Source organism: Calidris pugnax, unplaced genomic scaffold, assembly GCF_001431845.1.
Source record: "Calidris pugnax isolate Ruff unplaced genomic scaffold, ASM143184v1 scaffold124, whole genome shotgun sequence".
In the NCBI taxonomy this organism is placed as follows: Eukaryota; Metazoa; Chordata; class Aves; order Charadriiformes; family Scolopacidae; genus Calidris; species Calidris pugnax.
This window is the reverse complement of record NW_015090914.1, coordinates 1586638-1600471: the sequence shown is the minus strand read 5'-3', so window position 1 is coordinate 1600471 and position 13834 is coordinate 1586638. Positions and strand designations below refer to the sequence as shown.

The following is a 13834-nucleotide window of genomic DNA, read 5'->3' as shown; positions in this document are numbered from 1 at the left end:
ATGTGTGCATATATATTTAGGTCGGGTGCATAAAATACTCAGCTACCTAACTCTGCAGTAGATTCGGGAGGTGATTCTGCCCCTCTGCTCTGGTGAGACCCCACCTGGAGAATTGCATCCAGCCCTGGAGTCCTCAGCACAGGAAGGACATGGACCTGTTGGAATGGTGGAGAGTCATGAAGATGCTCAGAGGGCTGGAGCACCTCTGCTGTGAGGACACGCTGAGGGAGCTGGGGTTGTCCAGCCTGGAGAAGAGAAGGCTCTGGGGAGACCTTATAACGGCCTTCCAGTACCTGAAGGGGCTACAGGAGAGATGGGGAGGGACTCTTGATCAGGGAGTGCAGTGACAGGACAAGGGGTAACGGTTTTAAATTGGTAGAGGGGAGATTTAGATGAGATACCAGAAAGAAATTCTTTGCTGTGAGGGTGGTGAGAGCCTGGCCCAGGTTGCCCAGAGAAGCTGTGGCTGCCCCATCCCTGGAGGGGTTCAAGGCCAGGCTGGATGGGGCTTGGAGCAACCTGGTCTGGTGGGAGGTGTCCCTGCCCCGGGCAGGGAGGGGGGTTGGAACTTGATGACCTTTAAGGTCCCTTCCAACTCAAACCATTCTCTGATTCTATGAATTAGGCATACATTCAACCCGGGGAACTGTGCCACCAAGCATTCAAAAAATTGGAGAAGAGCTTTTAACACTACTGCATACAAATGTAAAACAAGAATTTTACTGTCTGTTTTAACTGACCATTTTTAAGAGCTACAGCCAGCATGACAGAAATGTGTGTTGCTCTAGCATACCAAACCAAGAACAACTTTGAGCCACAATAGACTATTGGGATTTGGGATTCAAGCCTCTCCTGAGACGTGCCAACCCTACCATCACAATAGCAACCCCTGTATACAAACATGGAAATCAGATGGCATCAATAGAAAAGCTCTGAGTTGTAGAGCCTTGGTGGTGCATTAACATTTTGAATATTTCCTTCTAATTATTAAGAGACAAAATGAAGATACCAAACTCTGGACACATTTCAGTACTATTCAGGGTATTATTTAACTGAGATGATATGCTCTGGCATTGTACATCATCCATATTACCAACAATGTCCATTCCTTGACTATTCAAAGCTCTAGCAATGCTCTGAAGTGGCTTATAATGGCACTGATAATTTCCACAAAATGACATGGAAAACCTATTTGCAATTCCAGTAACACTCTCCAACAAAAAGCATGTGGAAATGTGCTCCCTCATTTCAGGCATGTCAGCAGTTCTTTAAGTGAGAGTCAATGTTTCCATTCAAATCCCTTCTTTTTCAAGAGGTTGCAGAGTCAGCCCTCAGGGAGAGAGAACTGATACCAGCAGTTTCAGGTGCTTTCATCCAGTCTTCTATCTCAAAAACAGTCTTTTTTTTCTTTTTCTAAAGAAAGTTTAAGCCATTAGCTCATAATATGGATGGCTGCCTTCTGGAATTGGTAGGGGAGAAAGGGGTGCAAGACACTAAAATTACTCCTAAAAGATGATATTTTGGAAAATAACCTCTAACACCTCCACAGTGTCATTTTTTTCCAGCAAACAGTTCCTAAAGACCTAGAGCTAATCTCCCTGTGGTGGTCAATGTTGACAAGCTATAAAGTGAGTCTTGGCATTTCGTGTAACCTGGAAAAAAGACCTGGAAAATCATTTTCAGCCTCATCCCGGATTTAACTAATACTCCTCTGATATATCAAACGATTACATGATTAACTTTAAGATTCTGAGAAAGTTAGCAAAAGAGTTTGAGAAAAGAAATAGCCTCTATTATGTGCAGCCCAACCTTTATCTATACCATAAGCCAGACACTTCCCACCCTGAGTTTCTGCATTGAAAAAACTCCTCCTTGGAGCGTTCAATGAGTTTGGGGGATTTCCTAAAACTTGCAGTACTGGTTTGCAGCAGTACAGGAGGTCTTAGAGTGGAGTGCTTGGATCTGGTCTGTGCTATTGAACATCTTAACTTTTAATTACCTGGCTGGTAGGAGTTAAAGGAGTCCATGTGCTGCTCAGCTTGCCAACCTTGCTGTCCCGAGCCACGAGCAACTGGCCAGGATTCAGTAATACACCCAGCAGCCACTAAATCCTCCTCGGCTGGGAAAGCTGAGTGGGCATTCAAATAATATTTTGATGAATTTACCTGTCCTTTTATTTTTTTATACATATTTTTTAAAATAGTATCTCATCAGAAATCAGAACACTGTGATTTGATTCAAATAATATTTTGATGAATTTACCTGTCTTTTTTTTTTTTTATATATTTTTTTTAAAATAGTATCTCATTAGAAATCAGAACACTGTGATTTTTTTCAGTTTCTCAAAGCCTGCCAAGAATATACAGGAGCCATTAACATCAAACACAAATGCATATCAAGGATCATTAGTAGAAAGTAAATTTTATATACACACTTCTATAACGTCAAGAAAGTAGCCCTGATATCTGTGTGCTGTCTCACTAACCAATAAAGGTCCAACAAAAGATAGGAAGGCAGGAATAATACGTTCATCCAAATAATATATGAAATTCAAAGCTATCCATGTTCTGAACAAATTGATGATTTTTCCAGTTAAACAAAAAAACAAAAGTTGTGTAGAAGAACTGGAGAGACGATAAAGCATTGTGGGAAACCAGATGTCTTGAGAAACAAGTTTTACTGAGTATTCAGTGAAAAGGTTTTGACACAGAGCGAGAGAAAACACCGCCAAGCACTTCATATCCACCAGAAACCAAGCGCCGGGCAGATTTGCAACCTGCACTTTGGATGGCAACGTTTGATATAATGGAGAAAACAACTGGTGTGGGGAAACAAAAACACCACCAGAAATCTTACAAACACCTGCAGTGAAAACAGCATTATTCTTCACCTTCACAGGGGAAAAGCAAGCAGCACCAAACAACAGAAGAGGGACTAGTTTCTGTCCATCTTTCCTGGCAGAGGACTAGCAAGTGACTGAATCCCAGTGACAATCATCTACTTCTCTTAAGCTCACAGTTATGCAAGGTAACTGCCAAGAAAATATGAAAAACAACATTTAGTCACATAATAAAGCTTTGAAACTTCTCTTTTTTCTGATTCCTTCCACTGCGCTCTAGTTCCACTTCCTCGCATACAAGACCTATTCAGAATTATTTACAATGTTTTTAGCTTTGATTTCCATTTCTATTCCACATTGAGCAGGTCCTTTCTTCTCAACGTACCATTTATGTGTTCCTTGCCTTCTATTACCCACCAGCAGTTCCCACGTTCAGTTTATCAGTTGTTAAGAACAGGGAAAGGCTTTTTCATAGATTCCAAAAAAGCTTTGGATGTGGCCATGAGTATGTTGTTCTGCCTTGGGCTGCTCTACTGCACCTTCGACTGTATCAATAGAAACTTTTTGCTAATAATTTTAAGAGTGTCTTGGTATTCTCAAATCACAGAAGTGCTTTAAACATTTTTTTTCCATTAAAGCCACTGAGTTTGCAGGAGAAGGCTCGGGCTCTCTGTACTAAGACTTTTCATTTCATCCCTTTTTTTCTGTGATCTGAGAACAATTTCTGAGACGACGCACGAGCATAAGGTGCCTCTCAGTTCTTTGGTTCATAGATATCATGAAACAAACTGGAATAGTCAGAGAATTCTTTTAACCTTTGAAAAGAAACATTTTGTAAAACACAATCACAGCCACTGCTATGGGGCAAACACAGAGACTGATCTCTTCACCCACTGCAGTGGATAATATACATCATAATATACTTGAATCTGCAAATATTAGAACATAAATAAGACTTGCTCTGTTCTCACGTATTATATTACATTTCACAGGAGATGTATATACAAGCTCCTGCTAAAAGAGAAACTGCACTTCATTTGGTATTGACTTAATGAAGGAATTCTCACATTAATCTCTTAAGCTGTACTGCTCTTTAGAAAAACAGACTCTGTGGAAAAGAAAACCTCCATAAATCTCTTCAGCTCTCACCCGAAAAATGGGCTTTTTGTAGCCCAGTGATTTTCTTTGCACCTTTTCTTGTGGAAACAATTAGCTTAGCAATTTTAAAGTATTAGGTAGGCCCAGCTGCAGGCTCCTGGTGTCTTTCCTATTATACAGCAATGTCCATACAGAAGGAAACAAGGATCTAGTCTCATAGTACTACAATACATCAGCAGGAGATACATAAATGAGCTGCTAATAAGGTTAGGTTTTGAAGGAGCTTTCACTTACCTGAGGCCATCAAAAGTTCAAGCATTTTTGCCAAATTTGTTTCTAATTCAAGTCTCTTCATTAGCTCAAGGACAAAATCCTGTGTTGCAACTCACTTCTCTAAATGCTTGAAACAGAAACTCAACCTGTCAAAGGCGCCTTTACCCCCTCCCGTCAGCCCCGTTAACTGGTCATTTGAAAACCTATTGATTTTCAAAAACCTCAAAAAATAACTCTTAAGTAAGACTTGTTGTTCCTAGTTTTGTCATGAACTTCTGTCTAAAGCAAACTTTAGACAGAAGTTCAGGTTCAAAACCTGATGTGGACCCCTGAAAAGTCTGTGTTGCCAACAATACTGATTCATTCAACTAATTGTTTTAAAAGCTCATTATGGGCATGAAATCCTATTCCAGACAGAATGTACCTTTCTCCAAAATGATATTTAGCTTAATACATAAATGTCCCTTTTATTTCATCTCAGGTACAATAGAGTTAGTATTAGGATTGATTTCTGTCCTATTATACTGTTTAACCTGAAAAACTTAATTGCTTGGCTAAGTACACTGAAAATACTTTTGCGGTAATTGGCAAGAATATCAGTATCCAGACGATTACCAGTGTAGAAAACAATGATAATTACAATAACAGTAGTAAGGCTGCCTGTATCTTCTTTGTGTATGATGAAAATTTAGTGCAGTTATTAGTCCAATATGTAAATAATATATGCCTGATCTGGAGCAAATAGTAACCTTTCATAGACCTGTGTTAAAGTTTTTACGATATAGTTAAACACCCTTCAAAACAAGTTCAAGGATATGTCTCTGCTTATTTGTGTAGGTAAAAGATAATATTAAGAACAGTACAAAAATAAAGACTGAGTGGATAGCTGGCAACAATTTACTTCCAAAAGCTCTTTACCATCTCACTGCTTGTACAAAGCCAAGTGTTTAAGAATAGTCCTTTCTCAAATCAAATAAATGAAACCCTACCGCAAAATTTCATCTTATATTACACCACTTTGTGATGAGCTACAGTTTCACACAGTTCTGTGTTCATGTAAATCATGATTCATGAGAAAAATGAAGCAAATAGCTAAATTTAAACGTGTCACTAGGCACATTTAAAGGCAAACGGTGGCAATCTTCTTTACTAACGAGAGTTATTTAACCAAGGTTGTGTAACTCAGCATCTTTGTGAGCTGGAATCTTATGATGGTTCCTAAAATTATCAGGGCATAATAACAACAATCTTTGATTAGATGGGTAAAGTTGAAAGAGCCTCTTAAATGGCACCCACAACACCTGCATGAATATTATCATGCAATGCTGTAGATAAAGTAACAAATAAAGTAACTACAATACATTAAATAAAACCTGAAGGAAAAGGTGTGTAGCTGTGCGATGTCTGGGTGAAACTTTGGAGGGTGTTTGGAAAACTTGGCTCAGAACCTCTTGTCTTACTGGAGTTTACAGCTCAACCTCGCAGTCTTTTATGTATAGCTGCCTATGTATTTAATCAAAAGTAATAGGCCAGATGCTTCAAATTAAAGACAGTTAAAAAAATCTATTCCAATACATAAATATAAATGCTGAGACAGTTTTTGGTCTTAGAGGCTATGAGCTAAACCATGAAAGTTTATTTACTTTACTAAATATAATCATACAAGAAGAGAACTTTAAAATGTAATCTCTAAGTCATCTAAATATTTGCATGACAGCAAAATACAAAGAATTTAACTAAAAACAGTGGCAGCACAGTAGCGAGTACAAATGCCAAACTTTTGGTCTCATGAATAGCGTCTCAGAAATATTTCTATTTAAACAATAAGTGTAAGTGCCGGGCCATGCTCTCTGTTGTTCCCTCAGGAAAGGACAATGATTGTTCTGAACTACCATGGCAAAGTCAGGCAAGAATTTCCCTTAAATATTTAAGACTTTTTTTTTTTTTTTTTAATTTAGACAGATCATTTACAGGATAGATTTACAGAATCTTTGGTGAAAAAATCTGCCAGGAAAATCAAGTCTTACAGGTTGTGAAAATTCCAACAGCTGCACAACACGACACTTGACAAATCTGACTCCCAGTGCTGTAAAATCCTGGATGACTAACCAAACTACAACGTCATCAGCACCATTGTTCCACCAAAAAAAAAAAAAAAACCAAACCAAAAAACCAAACAACATAACACCAAAAAGAGAAAGATATATTTTTCAGCCCAGTCATTCTTTGATCCATACTAACTACTTTTCATCTGGTTTCCAATCAGTTTAGTGCATATACTCATTATTTACCAGCATCAAACTCTTTACTCGTAAAATAGCAACTAGATCCTTTCTGTCTAAAATACTCAGTAGGAATATTGTTTAGAAAAATACATCCTAGGAAATTCTCTTTCACAGTAAGTGTCATGCAGCAGTAGCATACAAGGAATACAAAATACTTTAAGGGCTATATCCTGATAAATGCACACGTCATTATTTCATCCTAAAGCTCCTTACTAGTACAGTTTAATTGTTCAGAGAAAAGTTGTTTTAAGGTTGTTCACCATAACCCTTAGAGATGTCTCTAAAAAACCAGCATATACTTATTTGCTACAAACCACACTTTCAACTCATTTTAGCAGAAATACTTAAGTACAAGGGAGAACTTGAGGAAGTGGCCTTCTGCAAATTTCCGTAGTTAACTTCCAGAACACAGGAAAACTTCTTTAAATCAAACCACTCACTCAAGCCGACTGCAACTCCAGTAAGAAATCCATAACTTGTAAAGAAGAAAATGGAAGAACATTGGCAGAACCAGCATAACAAAGAGAAAGGAAGTCCACAGGACCTACATGATAGTCTACCATCACTGCACTTGTGACTGCTGCAGGGATCAGCCTATCTGGAGCATCTCCCTTACGAGGAGAGGCTGAGGGACTTGGGTCTGTTTAGTCTGGAGAAGAGAAGGCTGAGGGGGGATCTGATCAATGCTTATAAATACTTCAAGGGTGGGTGTCAGGAGGATGAGGCCGGTCTTTTTTCAGTGGGGCCCAGGGATAAGACAATGGGCACAATCTTGAATGTAAGAAGTTCCATCTAAACATGAAGAGGAACTGGCAGAAACTGGAATAGAACGACTCCCACCTCAACATGAGAAGGAACTTCTCTGCTGTGAGGGTGGCAGAGCCCTGGAAGAGGCTGCCCAGGGAGGTGGTGGAGTCTCCTTCTCTGGAGACATTCAAACCCCACCTGGACACGTTCCTGTGGGACCTGCTCTGGGTGGACCTGCTCTGGCAGGGGGTTGGTCTGGATGATCTCCAGAGGTCCCTTCCAACCCCATAGCATTCTGGGATCTGCATTGGCATTGTAGCTGTGAGCTCATGGAAAAAGTAATGATGTAACAAGAGAGACTTCACTGAATTTCACTGAATTTTTTTTTAGAGTTGGAAGGGACCACAGAGATCATCTAGTCCAACTCCCCTGCTGAAGCAGGACCACCCAGAGCTTGTCAGAGCATGTTACTCAGGAGCATCCAGGTGGGTCTTGAAAATCTCCAAAGAAGGGGACTCCACAACCTCCCTGGGCAGCCTGTTCCAGGGCTCTGTCACCCTCACCGTGAAAAAGTTCTTCCTCATATTCAAGTGGAAGCCTTTATGTTCCACTTCAAAGTGGACTCAACTTCAAATTCTATTCAAACTCCCTACCGGGCTTGCGCAGCCCACAGTGAGCGCTGTGCTGCTCTCTCCTCACTCTAACCAAGACACCAAGATCAGAGTTAGCAGGGATAGGTTCATCATGCTGACATTACTCCTCCAAACACAACACACACAAACTCAGTGCCTTGAGGGGGTAAGAAGGAAGAATTATTTTCCATTCACTAGGACAGAGAATATTGAAGGGAGTACTTTTGTACCCACTCAAAGCAAAAGCCATTGGCAAGAAGCTACTCCTACAACTGCATTAATACCATTAACTTCTAAATACCATGAGCCTAATCCCATTTTTTACTTTGGAATCACAATTTACTTGGAATAGAAAAAAATAAGTAAGAAAAAAAAATCAGTGTGACCTATTTTAGCAATAAAAATAAAATAATTAGTTCCCCTTCCAAAACGACTCTGTGATTTAGCCAGAATCATTCATTCTCTTCTTACGCAGACCTGCAGCATGACTACTAGATGTCATGTTCTGCTGTCCTGGCTAACTATTCCAACAACAAAAGCCTCATTAACACGCTTAGCAGCTGCCTGGAAGGTCTCAATATAACGTTTTGTACGAGGTAACTGCCCCACAGCATACCTTCTCACAGCACAGCACAGTCTTCCAGGCCTTAGTCCCTCATTCCCCTCACAGATCTTTGCACAGCTCATGCAACGTATTTAAGGCAGTGACTTTTCTACATCTACTCATGAAATTCCAAAGGTTTTTATGAACTCTTAGCATGACCAAAGGGCACACTAGCATGCCATGCAGTGACCGGCAGCCATCTCCATACATTCTGTACTACATCTCACCAGCAAGAGATCAGCGAGCTCAGATGCAAAAGTTTCATGCAAATTGACTGCTGAGTATTTATTTTGAGTTTTGGTAAATTCTACAGCCAGGATTCGATGGCCTACTATCAGAGGTAGGTTGCTAGCAATGCTGAAGTTAGCCAGCTCCAGACTAACCAAACACCACCTACGCAAGCAGCAATCCCAGCAGCAATGGTGTGGATATACTGATAGGGAGCTCAGAGCCTGGCACAGAATTCAGGCCTCCTCTTGGTCTTGATGCTTCCTCCATTGAACACAATTTCTCCATGTTCCAACCTTCTCAATAGCCCTCCTCTTCAGCAGATTTATATGCACAAGAGAATGTAGCTGTAAGCAAGGGAGTCCAAGTCGAGCACGCCTCTGAGAGGACTTGTTTCTTCCTTTTGAAGTAAGGAGCTCCCACTGCTTCCTGCTGAGACCTTTGTGATTCAGGTCTTACACTTCTTTTCAGCAGATAAGGCACTTTCTTCTGCTTTGTTTTTCTACCTCTGCAATTGTACTTTTGAGAACTGCTTGAGTTTTGTCTTAATCCAGCATACCCTGCCATACTCTATCAGTGGAGACATCAGAGCTAACCCTTTGTTCTGATAGAGAAATACATGTGTTCCCCTAAGGCAACTTCTGTTATTTTTTCGCACTACATTGTGTATAACTATTAATAGAATTCAACCTGCACAAAATGCTATTGCTAAGATTTGGTCTGGCACCAGATGGAGCAAGTACGTAGCTACACTTCTCACTCCATTTCAATGGATGGTAGTCCCTGGCATTCAGCTGAACTTGAACTTCTCCTGTGTCCTACAGAATCTTTGGAATATTCTAAGTTGATCAGTTTAATTTATTCCTTTGATTTCCATCTTCCTCTGTGAATGCAATCTGTTACTGGAGATGATTCTCCTCAGGTTTCCTGCACAGGGATATCAGCCATTGTGCCCATCCATGTTCATACCAAACCACAGCTGAAGACACCCTGTATTTTCTCTTCAGTTTTGAGCTATTTGTTGTTGTAGCCTCAATTGATTTTTATTTGTTTAAACCTCAGCATTAAATTCTGGATATTTTTTGGTAAAGAACATTAAGAAGTTTAGGCACAGCATATCAGTTCAGCTGATATGGCCCAATGAAAAACACCAGCTAAACCCAGAAACCTCTCTAAAGCCAGTATAATTTTGCATTGACATTAAACTACCTCTATAGCTAGAGATAGGAATAACAAAAGCCACCTACAACAAGGAAGCAAAACCTCTCAACTTATAATCAAAATATATCTTGAACTCCCTCAGAAAAACGAAGGAAAAATTTTCACTCTACTTTGTCCATTTTTTCCTCTTATTGACTGGACATAGTTAAATTAAATGCAGACTCATTAAAAAAAGATACATAAGAAACAACAAATATTCTTTGAAGGCTCATTGTAATCACTGTGGTCTTGCTGCAGCCTCTGGTGCCTAAGCAAGAACTGAGGCCAAAAATATCACATACAGAAGAACACTGCAATACTGTTGACTTCATGCCTAGTGGTACTTCATGGTTTAAGTAGCTCCCTTGGCTCTCACACTTGTAGCAATTGGAATTTCCAGACAGCTCAGTGGCAGATACTCTAGGTGCTCTCTATATTGCAACACGAACTGGCAGATGGCAGTCAGTTCTTGCTGTGAATGAATTAAATTCACTAGTATAACACACGGCTGTAAACCTAAAAACTTTTTTAAAGCTTTCAAAGTTTTCATTCTATCTTTGATAGTTACAAAGCAACAACAGCCAGCTACGTGGTGTAAGTCTCAATTTTTATCACGGTCTAAAACTTCCAGGAGGATATGCAGATCCCCATGCTGCTGTTCCTGGAACCCATGAATGCACTTGAACTTCTTACACTCTTCCTCTTGCACTAGTCTTTTCAGGAATCAGGTTGTTCAAACATAGCAGAACACTATCTACTGAAGAACAAATGCATGCTTGATCAGAAGAATGGAACATCAGGCAAAGAAGAGGAATTGCCTGCCATGTGTTCTTGATTTAGTGGTCTAGCTGCCAGAAGTTGGAATTTTATCAGGATTGTAGCCTGCATCAGAGAGACGATACACTTTTCCATTACCAGGAGGGTACTTAATATATCCAGATGACAGGGGTTAAAATATACATATGTCAACTTTGACAGCTTCCCTTCTTATCACCTGAAGTCCACGAGGACTGCAAGTAATTAGCACTCTAGAAAAGGCAGAGCTGTAGGCTTCAGTGGGTTTTTCAGGTTGTTTTAGCGAGCAGATACTCATTTTGGAGTTTCAAGTCACACCGCAGCGTTACCACACATTTCTGCATTAGATATTCTTCTTCCCTGCCCATTATTAACAATTTGCTAATGTAAACTCTGCTATTGCAATTAACTATGTATATGCCAATTCCCTGCCTGTCTGTGCAACAGCTATCTGGGCAAACAATCAGCTGGACACATTTTAAACACACAATTAACTGTTTCTTGCAGATGTATAAGGACTTTCAGTACATTTCTATTATTGGTTGCAACCTCTAAGTCCCTCTTAACTTCAACACCCATCTATAATGAACACATCTGATTTACAAACAGAATTCAAATACATTTAAAAATAAGTATTACAGGAAAAAAAAAACACAACAGACAATGAGTGGGGAAAGAGGAACAAAGGTAGAGCTTTGTAAATAAAATGGCAGTCAAAGCCCATGAGCTTACCAGGCACTTTATTAAACTGCAATGCACTACTTCACCGTGCTGCTTTTAAAATATGTTAACACTATATCACAGTTCCCGGCAGCATAAAGCCTTTCCAGAAAGTGTGTCATCACTGTATGCAGCATATTTTATAGCCCGTATAATTTCATTTTATTATAGCCAATAATATTTTTTTGAAATTCTAGGAAGTCTCCCCACAAAAGATAAGTAATCACCATATTTTAATCGGCTGGCAAAAACTCTAACCACCACACTGCGGGGGAAAAAAAGCCTTTATTACACAAAAATGTCCTCAGTTTCATTTTGCCTCTCTGGAAGAGGCTGTGATAAAACCTGTGAGAATCTCACTCCAGTATCATGTAGCACGAAATCTTTCAACTGTGAAGTTATTTAATTCCAATAATGATCTCTACAGATTAATTACTCTCGATAGAAACTGAATAAACTCAGAATCCTAAACATTGCACTATTAGCACATGAAAAATTGAAAATGATGCTAACGAAGCCTGAAATACGTGTCATTTGTTTCACATGTCCACAAGCATTCTGAAAAGATGAGCTGTAGGCCTCTAAGTAAAACAACATTTCCTTTTCTTACCGTGCTTGGACTTCTGCCTTGCCATGGGCCCACCACTGGGGAATGCTGCGGCGGAGCCCGGAATAACCGTTCTGTCCTCTAGATCAGACTCTGGGATTGTAGCACAGCCACCTAGTTGGAAATGAAAGAACCTTCATGTGGAGTTTATGTAACAAAACAAATGCACTGGTGCATAAGTAAGGAAAAGAGGTGATAAATTAGCTGACAGGAACATATAAAACTGAAAGTCTTTAGCTTCCACATCACAGAATGCTCTGGGGTTGGAAGGGACCTCTGGAGATCACCCAGTCCAACCCCCTGCCAAAGCAGGTCCACCCAGAGCAGGTTGCACAGGAACATGTCCAGGTGGGTTTGAATGTCTCCAGAGAAGGAGACTCCACCACCTCCCTGGGCAGCCTCTGCCAGGGCTCTGCCACCCTCAAAGTGAAGAAGTTCCTCCTCATGTTTAGGTGGAACATCTTACATTCAAGTTTGAGCCCGTTTCCTCTTGTCCTATCCCTGAGCACCACTGAAGAAAGACCGCCCCGTCCTCTTGATACCCACCCTTGAAGTATTTATAAGCATTGATCAGAAAAATGTTTGCTAAAGAAAACCATTACAATTGTTTAAGGGCCGAATGTGCCTTAAAGATTTCTCTCCACCACTTAGGCTGGTTTGAAACAAGTTTGAATGTATTAAGACCACAGAATATGTGAAACTGGTTCAACATAAAAGACAGAGTGATTTGAGTTGAAGATCAGATTTCTGGGAGCTAGTTTTGTAATAAATGTAATTAAATGTGAATGAAATAACTTTACAAAGTCAACAAACCTTATGAAGATTGTTAGCTTGCCACAGAGAATGACACGATATTTTTGGATGGGCTACTAAATAGAGTCTTTGTATTACTTAGTGCTAGAGATACAGAACACAGGGACACTTTCACTGTCCAATAACACACCATGCTGGCAATGTCTTATTCAAGTGATTTTAGGATGCATGGCATAATAGATTCTTTGCATTTTGCAATATTGCTGAGTAGTTCATTAGAGAACACAATGACTTACAGCCTTCATCAACACACTGGAGGGAAGGGATGCCATCCAGAGGGACCTGGACAGGCTGGAGAGGGGGCCCCGGGCAAACCTCATGAAGTTCAACCAGGCCAAGTGCAAGGTCCTGCACCTGGGACATGGCAACCCCAGGCACAAATACAGGTTGGGAGAAGAATGGCTGGAGAGCAGCCCTGAGGAGAAGGACTGGAGTGTTCATGGATGAGAAGTTTGACATTAGCTGGCAATGTGCAGCCTGGGCTGCATCAAAAGAAGTGGGACCAGCAGGTCCAGGGAGGTGATTCTGCCCCTCTGCTCTGCTCTGGTGAGACCCCACCTGGAGCTCTGTGTCCAGCTCTGGAGCCCTCAGCACAGGAAAGACATGGACCTGTTGCAACAGGACCAAAGAAGGCCATGCATATGACCAGAGGGCTGGAGCACCTCTGCTGTGAAGACAGAGAGCTGGGGTTGTTCAGCCTGGAGAAGAGAAGGCTCCAGGGAGACCTTATAAAGGCCTTCCAGTACCTGAAGGGGCTACAGGAGAGATGGGGAGGGACTCTTGATCAGGGAGTGCAGTGACAGGACAAGGGGTAATGGTTCTTTCCTGTGAGGGTGGTGAGAGCCTGGCCCAGGTTGCCCAGAGAAGCTGTGGCTGCCCCATCCCTGGAGGGTTTTAAGGCCAGGCTGGATGGGGCTTGGAGCAACCTGGTCTGGTGGGAGAGCTCCAATCGCTTGCCATGGAATAGATCGATGTGAATTTACTTCGAAACAG

General features: G+C 40.8%; 1 protein-coding gene across 1 annotated transcript in view; it reads right to left on the bottom strand.

The window, feature by feature from the left end:
• Positions 1 to 13834, bottom strand: part of LOC106892349 (protein PTHB1-like) — a 355117-nt gene that overhangs the window by 133353 nt on the left and 207930 nt on the right. Inside the window, exon 22 of the mRNA XM_014949498.1 lies at positions 12032 to 12142. Coding sequence (XP_014804984.1) covers positions 12032 to 12142 — 111 coding nt within the window. The remainder of the gene's footprint in view (positions 1 to 12031; positions 12143 to 13834) is intronic.